We start from the raw sequence: 12225 nt of genomic DNA, 5'->3' as shown, positions 1-12225 counted from the left end.
TGCAATAATTCTGTAATCTAGATTAACACTGCTGTACATCCATTGTTAGATTTATCAGACCTATCCTAAGTAACTCTCCAAAAGTTGATTCTGTTCATCTGGATGTAGCGTTTTCAGTGGGAGAAACGTTTCGTTACTCATCCAACTGACTTCTTCAGTCTCAGCTGACTGCAGGTTTCTTATAAACAGTACATTTGCATAATAGGTGAAACCAGCCCACTGAAGGAACAATGGGCTGGGAGGTCACCTTCATCATAATTATGCAAATTCTCATGACCATTGATCAAAGACCACTGATCAGTGGCCATGAGTACCATTCACAGAGAGTTGGGGAATGGCTGCAATCACAGCATTGTAAGATGGTGAAAGATGTACCCTTAGGCCCCCTCCTCGATTAGAGATGGTCTTTCCCTTTTCACAGAAATGGCCTCCTTGACTCCGCGCTCAAACCAGCGTTCCTCCCTGTCCAGGATGTGTACATCCTCATCATTGAAAGAGTGTCCACAGGCCTCTTTCAATGATGAGATGCATGATTGAGAATGCATCAAGACGATGTCCTAAGTAACCCTTTCAAAACCTAAAACTAAGGTTTTGAAAGGGCTACACTGAACAAACTTGGGTCTCAAACAAGCACAGAAAAACACATGTATTGCATATATATTTCATGAGACATGGCGAGTGACAAAGAGGAATTGCAACTAGAATCCCAGACACTGTATATCTCTATTTGGTTGCCATGTATTCATTAGGGCATATTAGGGCATATCTAATTGGCCCTTGGGGATAAAGTCTTTCTGATTCTGATATAGGCTTTAAGCTAAGAACACTTGATCAAGTATCATAAGGAGACACACTAATGTGTTTTAGGTGTACTTGTGTTTAACTCTTGAGCATGTCTTTTAAAATTAAATTAAATAAAGACAAAAAACCTCAGTCAAAGGGAGTATTTAATTTCATACTGCTACTTTAAGCAAGTGATCTTAATATTCCTTCCACATCTGTCCTCAGGTGAGAACAACTGGCTGATTGTGGCCACTGGGATAGCAGACTGTTATTACAATGTGACTGACTTAGCAGCAGGGGGCTCCTTCAGATTCAGGGTGGCATGTGTCAACAAAGCTGGCCAGGGCCCCTACAGCAACCTCTCAAAGGTCTTGAGCATGGATGCCTCAGGTATTTACAGAAAACCTTCAATTGTTTTACATACCCTTATCAATGAAATAATTAAAGAACTTTCAAAACTGAAAGATTTACATTTGTATCTATCGTTGTTGTTGTTGTTGTTGTTGTGCTCAGCTCATTATAGAAGGTTATATTTTTATGTGTATAATTTTGTTTTTGATGGAATAATATATATGACAAATTATTCGACTCCACTTGAGGTAAAACAAACCTCTGTGTTGTATTTGTTGCATTAATGCATAAAATCAAGTAGCTTCTTGCCTTTTCTTGTTTTTCATAGAACCAGCTAAATCCAGTGCCACAGTAGTGGTGAAGACTGTTCCTGCAATTTCTCCTCCTCCCCCTGCTGTAATGATGTCATCCATGAAAGTGCCTCCCATGAAACTAGCTCCCAGTAAATCCACAACAGTGACGAATGCCCAACTTGCCCCTCCATCAACATCAGCTCCTGCTCCACCTTTGGTTAAATCTGCCTCTCCAGTAACCATCAGTCCTGCTGTTAGTACTGCCCCGGCAGAGCCGGCTCCTGTTAAGACCACAACAACTGCCCAAGCCACACCAGCCAAAGCCAAGAGCTCTATTAGCATCAGTGTGAGCAAACCCCAGACAAAGCTGACACCCCCGCCTGTTGTTCCACCCAAACCTCAGAGTCCAGTACATACTGTCCTCCAGTTGACCAACAAACCTCCATCCCCTGTTCCACCACCTGCACCTATAATAGGGAAACCTATTTCATCTGTGCCAATGTATGTGCCAGCTGCCACTGCTCGTGCTACTCCACCTTCCCAAACTACTTCCACCCCAACAACTACCACCCCTTCAGTCACTCCCGCAACCATCTCCCCACCTGTGGTGGTGGTGCAGAGCTTGACACCAGTGTTGCAAGGAGGGGACACTCACACTACCCCATCTGGCCGGATCACTCCATCAGGACGGATCACGCCATCAGGACGTAGGACCCCACTGGGGAAGCCTGGAGAGGGATCTCTGCGTCAGGGAGTTCCACAGAAACCGTATACATTCATGGATGAGAAAGCAAGGTGATAAGTTTTGTAAAACATTTACGGTCTGAATTAGTAGCTATTTATAATTGACATAGAGAATTTTCTGTGCTTTTCCATTGGAAGTTTATATCATTTCTTTCTCATGCAGAGGTCGGTTTGGTGTGATCCGTGAATGTCGGGAGAACGCCACAGGCAACCTTTTCATGGCTAAGATTGTTCCATATGAGGCAGACAACAAGCAGGCAGTGCTGCAGGAATATGACATTCTCAAGTCGCTTCATCACGAAAGGATCATGGCTCTACACGAAGCCTATGTCACGCCACGCTACCTGGTGCTTATCTCTGAGTACTGCAGTGGGAAGGAGCTGCTCTACAGCCTTATTGATAGGTATGATTAGATAGGCCATTTTTAGCACTATCCATAAACGAGTGCCCTAAACTGTTCTACTTGGAGTGCTTAAGAAGCTGTTTAATCGTGTCTCTTAGATTCCGTTACTCGGAGGACGATGTGGTAACCTACGTCGTGCAGATCCTCCAAGGTTTGGACTACCTCCACGCTCGACGCATCCTCCACCTGGACATCAAGCCGGACAATATCATTGTCACCTATATGAATGTCATCAAGATCATTGACTTTGGCAGTGCTCAGACATACAACCCTCTGTTCCTGAAGCAATTCAGTCCTCCTGTTGGAACACTGGAGTACATATGTAAGGATTTTTGTTTTTTAACAGTGCAATGGAAATAATACAATGATGACGATAATAACTATAGAAAATCTTATGATAATAAATTCCTTAATTTGAGTTCAACTTAAAAGGCTCAAAACCATGAGAGTGCCTTGAAGCAGCTGCTGCTGTGATTTGACACTATATAATGAAAATGGAATTGAAATTAAATAGAGCGGAGAACCACCAATCATGACAGTTTCTGTCTAATTGCTCGACACAGCAGAGCAATCAAGAGTTTAAACGACAGATATTTTACTTATAAGTGGATGAAGACTAAAACAGAGCTGATAGGGAGCAAATATTGAATTTATTTTCATCTGAAAACCTTCAGCATATTACAAAATGAATGCTGTTCTTTTTAAGTTTAATGAGCATGTAAGCCAATGTTTGCTAAATGTAAGCTAACTTCATACAGAGAAAATATTTTGTATGTACCGATAGCAGGATGTACATAAATGGTTATAAATCAGTCATTTGACCCACTTTTTTTTTGCTATAATGAACTTCAGTAAAGGTAGTGGCTATACAAGTGTGGCCTTTCCACCCATGTTATCTTTGGGCCAACAGATAATCAAATTGTCATGAGATAATTCATTTTCTCAGTGTTTAACGAGCTGCCCCTACAGCAGCATTAGCTAACTTACAGTTTTAGCCAACTAGCTAGCTTGAAAGCAGTGTGAAATATTTGAGTCAGTTGACACTGTCAAGTGAAACTGACCATACAAGTTGTTTTATGTTGGAACTACGAGAGGGTCCTTGGAATTGTTTTTCATTTATAAGAGAGCCTTTGATTATACTACTCAATATATATGTACTGAATAACTGATGGTTTTAAACCAACGCGGTTAAAGAATAACAACTGTGCATTTAAATATGGACTTTGTCTTTTGGATATATTATAACTATAATAGATATATTATAGTTTTCTTAAGCATTTTAAATAGATAAAAAACCTTTGTGTACGTTATGTAATCTTAACTGTGGCCATTTATCAGAAAAGAAATTATAACACACACAAACAAAAATCTAAGTCAAAGTGATAAATGAAAGCTCTTTGTACACACAGATAATAAAGGCCGTGAATTTGTCCTTTTTCTTGCAGCTCCAGAGATGTTGAAAGGGGATGTTGTGGGCCCACCAGCTGACATCTGGAGTGTAGGCGTGCTTACTTTCATCATGTGAGTATTGCTTTCACAGCTTCCACCCTCTGAGTTCTCTTTAAATAGAAATATATTTGTGTTCTTTATAAAAGATCAGGCTTATGATTAAGAATGGTCTGCTACATTTGTATTTTTAATTTCAAGACTTTTTAGGTATTATTCTATTATATATTTCTTTTGGTAGTATGAAATCTTCCTCCTGATTTTTCAGGTTGAGCGGCAGGTCGGCTTTCATGGATAATGATCCTCAGGAGACTGAAGCCAGAATCCAGGCAGCAAAGTTTGACCTCTCTAAACTTTACCAGAATGTGTCCCAAAGTGCCTCTCTGTTTCTTAAAAAGATCCTCTGTAGCTACCCATGGTAAGCTGAATAATGGATTCTTCTCATTTTTGCCGTACTTTGAAAGTATTGCCAATTTGTAATATTTGGCTCCTTGTCATGCTCAACAGGGCCCGTCCATCCATCAAGGACTGCTTCAGCAACTCCTGGCTTCAAGATGCCTACTTGATGCGCCTTCGTAGGCAAACTCTTACCTTTACAACCACCCGTCTCAAGGAATTCTTGGCTGACCAGCAGCGCAGGCGAGCGGAGGTGGCAACCAAGCACAAAGTTCTCCTGCGGTCTTACCAGAGCTCGCCACAAACCCCCACTAGCCCTGCCACACCGAATGTGCCAGTATCACCCACTGCACCTGTCACCTAGTGAAGAGAACTCCCACACCATTGTGGCAGGACTTTGTGGTGGGAATGGGGGGCAAACATCCTCCAAGCGAGATAAAACTTGAGGCTACAGTGAGGTGGTCCCTCCAGGTCTGACTTGAACTTGATCAGAAGAAGAAAAACCCACAAAACCAGCAATGGCTGTGATCTACAGAAACATAATTTCTATTTCTAATCTGGTTCTAAAAGAGAATCTAATGCATTAAGGAACTCTCTGAAAGAGCCTGACTGCATTTTGTATACCGTGAACCTTGTTCATACAGGGCAGGCTGTTCTTTTCAAGCTAGTACCTCAAGGTTTGTAACTTTGCAAACATTTTTGAATTAATTCCTTTCTTACTGTTGGCTGAACATTGTAAAGAGAGGAAAAACAAATACAGTGTGGTCACCGGCCATAATTTAGTAGAAAACCTCATTTAATTCCTCAGCAAAAAGCTCTTAGCACAACTTTAAAATAAGGGATAATCTACACAATTAAAAGTACATATTGAAACAACTGACACCTTTGTCACTGGAGCACATCTAAAATAGTAGTCTATAGTTGACATTCTAATGTTTCCTGACCAGAATTTTTAATGCATTATCATCCCATGGCATCAGATAATGCTGTTTTTTGTCAGATGCTGCCAGAATCTTCTCTCTGTTGCACAGAGGCAGGGATGGTATTGGCCACAGAGAGGTAGCAGTTGTGTTTCAGAGATATTAGATATTAGGATGGAGGTGTAGCAGTGGTAGGAGACCCAGGTTCACGTCAGATTGAAACTTTTGTGTTTACTACACGTTTTGGGTTTTTTTTGTTGTTTTTTTCATTTGCTGATTTGTTTTGGGTGTGGTGGTGGAGTGGGTAGCACTGTCCCCTCACAGCAAGAACATTCAAACTTCCTTGTCTTTGACTTTCTCTGTGGAATTCCCATCTTCGCCATGTTCCTGCATGGGTTGACTTGGCTATTTTAAGTGTGTTACAGTAGTAGATGTGAGAGTGTGTGCCACAAACCCACGTTGGATAAGCACTAAAAAAGAGGTATGGCTGAATTTTCTGGTTAAGTTTAGTTTAGGAGTAAGAAAAATGACTGGCAAGGTGGAGCTGTGGTTAGCATGGTTGCTTCACAGCAACAAGGTTCTGAGTCTGAATCTGCCATCATTCTATGTGGACTTTGTGTGTTCTGCCTGAGCCTGTTTGGGGTTTCTCTGGGTATCCCTGCAGATGTTTCTTCCCACAGGCCAAAATAAGTAGTTAAGAAAATGGATGGGTGATGGGTAAAATATACATAACATTTACCCTGGATGTCAAAAAATGAGTTCGGAGTGTCAGTCCTGTCTCATAAAGGCCACAGTCCAGAGTATCAGGGCACAGATGCTGAACAATGCCTTGTGTGTAACCCAGCGATGTCTGCAGCTTTGACAAAACAGCATTAATGAAAGCCAAGGTAAGGAGAGAGGGTTGTAAATGCACTGAATTATGTCTAATTCTGTGTCCTTGATTTAAACAAAAGTCACTCTCCAAACCCACAAACGAGTTTAGGGAATTGTAGTGGTATGATGGTGCTGTTGGCACTTCAGTGATTTTAAAGACTGTAGCAGTTCCAGAAAGTTTTTGTTTGTTTGTTTTTAAAAATATGTACTGAGTTAAGAGGAAACTCTGGTGGCTTCTCTACAAGGGCTATTAGAATAGGACACTTGTCTGCATTTTTCCCCTTTCCTTGTGTTCTTAGACAGCACGGTAATGATGATCTCATTCTCAAAAGCAGAATTTACTTTTTAAATTTCTTATCCCGTTGTCATCTTTGAGCTTCCATATAAAACTGTTTTCCTCCCAGTGATAATGTGGACAGTTTTGCAGGGCAAATAGGCATTCGTTTCTTCACCACAGATAAGCTGTCATTGGCTTAAAGTAAACTCTTTTACTCAAACCGCAGCGAGATACCTAAGCCACAAAGAGATACTCATATCTGAGTTTTACAAAACAACTTTCGACATGTGTAATGAAGTTTTACTAACATCAAAAACACTTAATCACATCTGAAAAAATTCAGGGGATGAAAGGGAAACTGAAGCATTTTAGGAACTCACCGGGGTATCACGGTCCCCCAAAGTGCCCTTGAAGAGCATTAATCAGCAAAAAATAAAAATTAAATAATAGACGTTACTGAGTGTATTAGTCCTTATTTTAGTGTTTTTAATTACCAACAGCTACTGCTTTGAGAAAGCAGTTTGCTTCATTGTTTTTAAAGAATGTAGGCTTAACTGGCAAAACCTTTTTTTAATATATAAAAAGACATAAAATCGTTATAATTAGCATTAAGCTGAACCTAAATTATGTATAGCCTCAATTATATGTTTCCATGCTATACAAGCATACAAGACACCATAAGCACTAATAGCATAAATTCATCATATGAGCCCCTGAAGACCATAATAAACATCGGATCACAAGAAGTAAAACCTTTGGAAAATCTAGTGGTTCTCAAGATGTGGGGCAGGCCCCAATTATGGGGCTTAGAGCCACTGCAGGTGGCTTTATAAAATATGGAGTGAAACTAAGTTGAATCAATATTATTTATGAAAAAAAATGAAAGAGTTTGCAGATACAACTGTGCATCTACTCTACTCACTCATTTATTTCATTGAAGTTGAAATAAGTGAAATGTAAACTTTCTCAAGTGGGGCATGCCAGAAAAAGTTGTCTATAAAAGATATATTTAAGTATGGATATCCATAAATATGCAGATCTAAATATATGTTTTAAATATAATATACACAGTAAATTATGAAAACCAGGCTCTGTAACTGTTTTATTTTCAGAGAAAAAATATAATAAAACACCAAACATTTGTTTGGAATCTGTCCTCTTAGAGTCAGCACATTGGCTCTAGCACTAAACTGAACACAGATTCTATCATTTTATGGCACATCAAAGGCTAATTTGCTTTTTTATAATATATGCTTTCCCCTTTGGGGGTAAACTAAGTTTTCAGACCAGCACATTTGATTTTTGATGCTGTTGCTTTCATACGTACTGATATCAAGCACAGATTTGCTCACTTAACTCAAAGTGTAACACTTATGAGAGTTTAGATCCATTTGTGGACAGATTCAGTTTTTCGGGTGTTTAAAAGCTGCTTCATACATAAAATCATGAGTTGTTTTACTGTGTATTAACTGACGAGTAGTTGGTAATCCTATGAAATTATTTCACTATTGCTTTATTGTCTAATGCTATTGCTAGATAAATACTGCCCTTCTGCAGCTCTTGTCTTCTTTGGCTCCTTTTCCTATGCAGAGTATAATCACTAAGGAAATTGTTTCAAACCTGAATGAAAACATGCAAGTCCTGCATGAAATGCAACGTTGCATTAAATCCTAAATGTCTGTGCAATTTATAATAACTTTATTTGTTCATCTTTTAAATGAAATGACAGCTGTTTGTAAGCAGACGACACAAGAGCGCTCTACATTTTGTATTAAAATTTTGTGGAATGTGTTGCAGTGCCTCGTGACAGATATTAGACTCACAGAGATTGTAGTTTGTCAAAAAGAATGACTATTTCTTTATTTTGATAATATGACTGTGGCCGCTTTGTGTGCGTGTGTCTTTTGCAAATTGTTTATTTATTGAGTGACTGTATTTGTTACGGCTTCTGCTTTTTATCTGTGAAACATTTGAATCTGGCATGGAAACGGCATGACAGTTGTTAAGATTAAGAACAATAAAGGAAATGTGACAAATATAAGGGAAAACTTGCCATCTTCTTGGCTGAAAACTGCATGTAAGACCATGCTGAAAATGGTATACACATCACGGCTGATCCATAAAGAATTACTGAGTGTGGTAAGTCCAACCTTACACCACTCCATCTGCATCACCCTGAAGACCAACAACTATGTGCTTATTTTCATGCTGGGGAGATCCATATTCCAGAATACTCCCTCTACTATAACTAAACTATGAACTGCTTCAGTGATTCTCACGAGTATTTGATTTCTATATGAAGATGGGAAAATATCTTTGGAACATATGTTGCGCATCTTCAATCAATCTCATCAGTAGTAACCAAAGGAGAATGAATGACTGTATGACACAATACTTACTGCTTATAAAGCATCAGATTTCTTAGGTTTGCTGACTCTGTAGTGGATCTGAAGCTGTGTGTATCTTTGACAGGATCTCCAAGGTAAGAAGAGAGGGAATAAGCTGTAAAGAAATGGTGCAAGAGAAATTTCCAGTCAGACTAGTTTGGAAATTGTTAAATAAATGTTTACTATCTCTTTCCGCTGCAGATGTCCAAAGCTGAGACTTCACCCCCTCCCGGGTGCAATACTTAATTATTATTAATATTATTATTAGGCATTATATCGTGGACACAGGTAAGAGAATCTTTAATTCTTGTTGGTGTCACTGACAATCAAGGAGGTTTTGAGGCATAAGAAATGTTTAAGATGCTTGTTTGCTGGATTTTTTTACCCCTTAAGAACCGACAGTGCAACAACATATTCACTGGATGGACTGACTTGTCTCATAAAGTCTACATTGCACCAGAAACACCTTCAAGAGATTGTACCTATGTCCTCAAACCTTTTAGACTCACTGAACTTATAACTTATTACTTGTTATAAATGCCTATATTTCTCATCTAGGTCACATAAAGAGCGGCAAGAGAAAGGCCCTCCTAAGATCCTGCAAGACCTCAGAGATGTGGTCCTTGTTGAAGGCAGCACAGCAAAGCTGAAGTGTAGTGTTAGCGCTTTCCCGGACCCTTTCATTGTCTGGTACAAGGATGGCAGGATGGCAAAGGACTGAAGGTTGGTCCCAAGTACTGCTATGTTTTTGAAGACCCTGATGTATTGGCACTTGTGGTCTGGTTATGATTATAAGATTTTTGATTTTTTATTTTCTTGATTATGACATGAAGAATTTTTAAAATAATCACTGATGAGAACTTTGCCCCACATGTCAGATACAAAGGTTGACTCTTGCTGATTAATGTAGAATCATGTGGTTCACAGAGTTAATCTGTCCCAGTTCCTGCTAAGAATTCTAAAGACCCAGATAACATCAAGACCAAGAGAGGGACAACAGTGGTACTCAAGGCTGAAATAAGCAGACAGCCTCCTCCAGTCGTTGTCTGGCTCAAAGTAGTTGCTAGCAGATTTCTGCACTTGCACATAGTTTGCATGGAAGACAATGACTTGTCTTCAAACACTCGCCAAGTTCTCGCAGAGTATTAGTGAAAATGTGAAAAATGTGACACAAACTGGAAACAGAGACCATCCGCCTTCAAGTAAAGTTGGGCCATTTGAAACATGTTGGCTGAAAAGGTGAGACACAACTTTTACTTTGAAGGTCTTCTGGTAGCAACTAAAATGATCACAGGGAAGTGTTTACCTCTATGACCAGTTTTACCTAGTAACACCCAGCAACCATTCGCCAATCAGATGGTAAGTTCATATTTTTTCCCTAGCAACTAGAGATTTCCAGGTGGTTGCCAAATGGTCTCTGGGCCCATGTGACTGAGATTGCAGTTTTTCCACTAGCATCCAATCACTTCATTAGTCTATTCAATATAAATACTCCCATTCCCCTCTATGTGTTGCCAGGTTGTCTTGTTTCTACTTCTATCCAGCAATTTCTTGCATTCACTTAATTTCCTTTTTATTAATAACTTGAATGCCTCCATGAAAGCGCATTTATTTGCTTTTGCCTTTCATTAAAGATCTGACCTTTGGAATTGACCAAAGACGGGACTTTATGAGCATTTGGGTCCTTGTGTGTTCCCTCAAACCATTATAATAATAATAATAATAATAAAAATAATAATAGTGGATTGCATTTATATAGCACTTTTCGAGACCCTCAAAGCGCTTTACAATTCCACTATTCATTCACTCTCACATTCACACACTGGTGGAGGCAAGCTACAGTTGTAGCCACAGCTGCCGTGGGGCAGACTGACAGAAGCGAGGCTGCCATATCGCGCCATCGGCCCCTCTGGCCATCACCAGTAGGCGGTAGGGCAAAGTGTCTTGCTCAAGGACACAACGACCGAGATGGTCCGAGACGGGGCTCAAACTGGCAACCTTCCGATTACAAGACAAACTGCCAACTCTTGAGCCACGATCGCCCCACAACCCAAGCCATTATGTAGTAGTAAATGTATGTAGTAGATTCTAGATTTGGATTTGCCATTTGATAGGTAAGACTCAGTCCATCTGAAATAATATAATTAGAGTTTAAAAAATATTTAAACTGCAGTTTATTATGGGAAATGTTCATCCATGATTTTATTAACATAGAATGGTAGTGACTGCACATGAAAGTCACAAACAAATTTTGAAAAATACAACAGCTGATGCAAAGTTGAGGCTGCACCTCTTTGGCTGGGAGCGGTTCATCTTCACTGTGTCTCTGAGTTATGTCTCTTCAGGTAATTTAGCATTTTGACCAGAGAGTTAAAGAAAAAAGACAGGATCGGGGATTTTTAGGTGCCAGCAATAGTAGCAATCAGTTCAAGCTACTGGACGAAGCTATTTACAGCAATAGCTATGGCATATTTTGGCTTTAAAGCGCAGCAAATCTCTGCATGGTCCCCCAGCACAGATTGCAGATTGTAGGCATTTATTAACAAAGTGCAAGCAATGAAGATGGGCTCTTCATTCTTAGTTTTATTTCGATTCTTATTTTTGTTAATTTGTTTTCTATTTGCTGCAATTTCTAATGTGATCATGGTCCTTAAAATAAGTTACTTTTAAATTGCTATGAAAGGAGACAGAAGTGCATAAAAGTACATACAATAATGATACAACAGTGATCACAAACACCTTTATTTCCTGGCAAGGACCGAAATTTGATGTTGTGATAGCAAGCATATAGAGTATACGGTATAAACTACAGCAGGACATGATGGCCCACTGACACAATTTGTTTTCATCAGAAAAACAAAAGGCATAAGATCATTAACAGTTACTAAAAGATTTCCATCTAGAGCAAGCTCGATAAACCTGTAGGACATTTATTTTGTGTGCCTGCAGGTTCTCTGTTATCCGCTAGGGGGTGATGCCTCCGCTTTATACTTCCACTTTCAGTGGAAAGTCCACTTGGTCGGACTTTCAGTGGACTGTAAGTACATGATTCCTTGAAACTCTGTCATTTCCGACTTCACTAAATGATTTTGACGACTCTCGTTACTGGAAACAAGCCAAATAAAAACGAAAAGCCTCGTTGTGATAGGTGGAGCCTTTACGGCAACAACATGAGGAGTTTCTATGATCTTACATGTGGCCTCTTTAGAGACCGTCCCTAACTAGGTCGGTTTCAAGGCCACCCCCAGCTGCAATGTTATCTGTAAACTTTTTTTTTTTTTTTAAGTTTCTCAGAAGTCAAAGAAAAGTAATAAGAGAAACCGAAATATGTTTTTTTCTGTTATGCAAAAGC

At 39.5% G+C, this 12225-nt stretch overlaps 2 protein-coding genes across 5 annotated transcripts in view; both read left to right on the top strand.

Annotated features, from left to right (window-relative positions):
* Nucleotides 1–8551, top strand: part of spegb (striated muscle enriched protein kinase b) — a 43599-nt gene extending 35048 nt beyond the window's left edge. For all 4 annotated transcript variants that reach the window (XM_085374368.1, XM_085374367.1, XM_085374366.1 and 1 more), the window contains exons 35-41: nt 1009–1173; nt 1463–2222; nt 2335–2574; nt 2673–2896; nt 4020–4095; nt 4289–4438; nt 4528–8551. In XM_085374368.1, coding sequence (XP_085230494.1) covers nt 1009–1173; nt 1463–2222; nt 2335–2574; nt 2673–2896; nt 4020–4095; nt 4289–4438; nt 4528–4780 — 1868 coding nt within the window. In that variant the 3' untranslated portion in view covers nt 4781–8551. The remainder of the gene's footprint in view (nt 1–1008; nt 1174–1462; nt 2223–2334; nt 2575–2672; nt 2897–4019; nt 4096–4288; nt 4439–4527) is intronic.
* Nucleotides 8479–10022, top strand: LOC146616592 (SPEG neighbor protein-like). The gene is given in 5 exon segments (XM_085374317.1): nt 8479–8625; nt 9075–9106; nt 9432–9597; nt 9600–9655; nt 9707–10022. Coding segments are annotated over 5 exon segments (717 nt in total).
* The last annotated feature ends 2203 nt before the right edge of the window (nt 10023–12225 follow it).

The sequence above is a fragment of the Diplotaxodon limnothrissa genome, linkage group LG16 (genome assembly GCF_057381915.1).
Source record: "Diplotaxodon limnothrissa isolate DT_005_m linkage group LG16, D_limnothrissa_male_GT1.1, whole genome shotgun sequence".
Lineage (NCBI taxonomy): Eukaryota > Metazoa > Chordata > Actinopteri > Cichliformes > Cichlidae > Diplotaxodon > Diplotaxodon limnothrissa.
The sequence above is the reverse complement of the archived record's forward strand: the minus strand, read 5'-3'. Positions and strand labels throughout refer to the sequence as shown.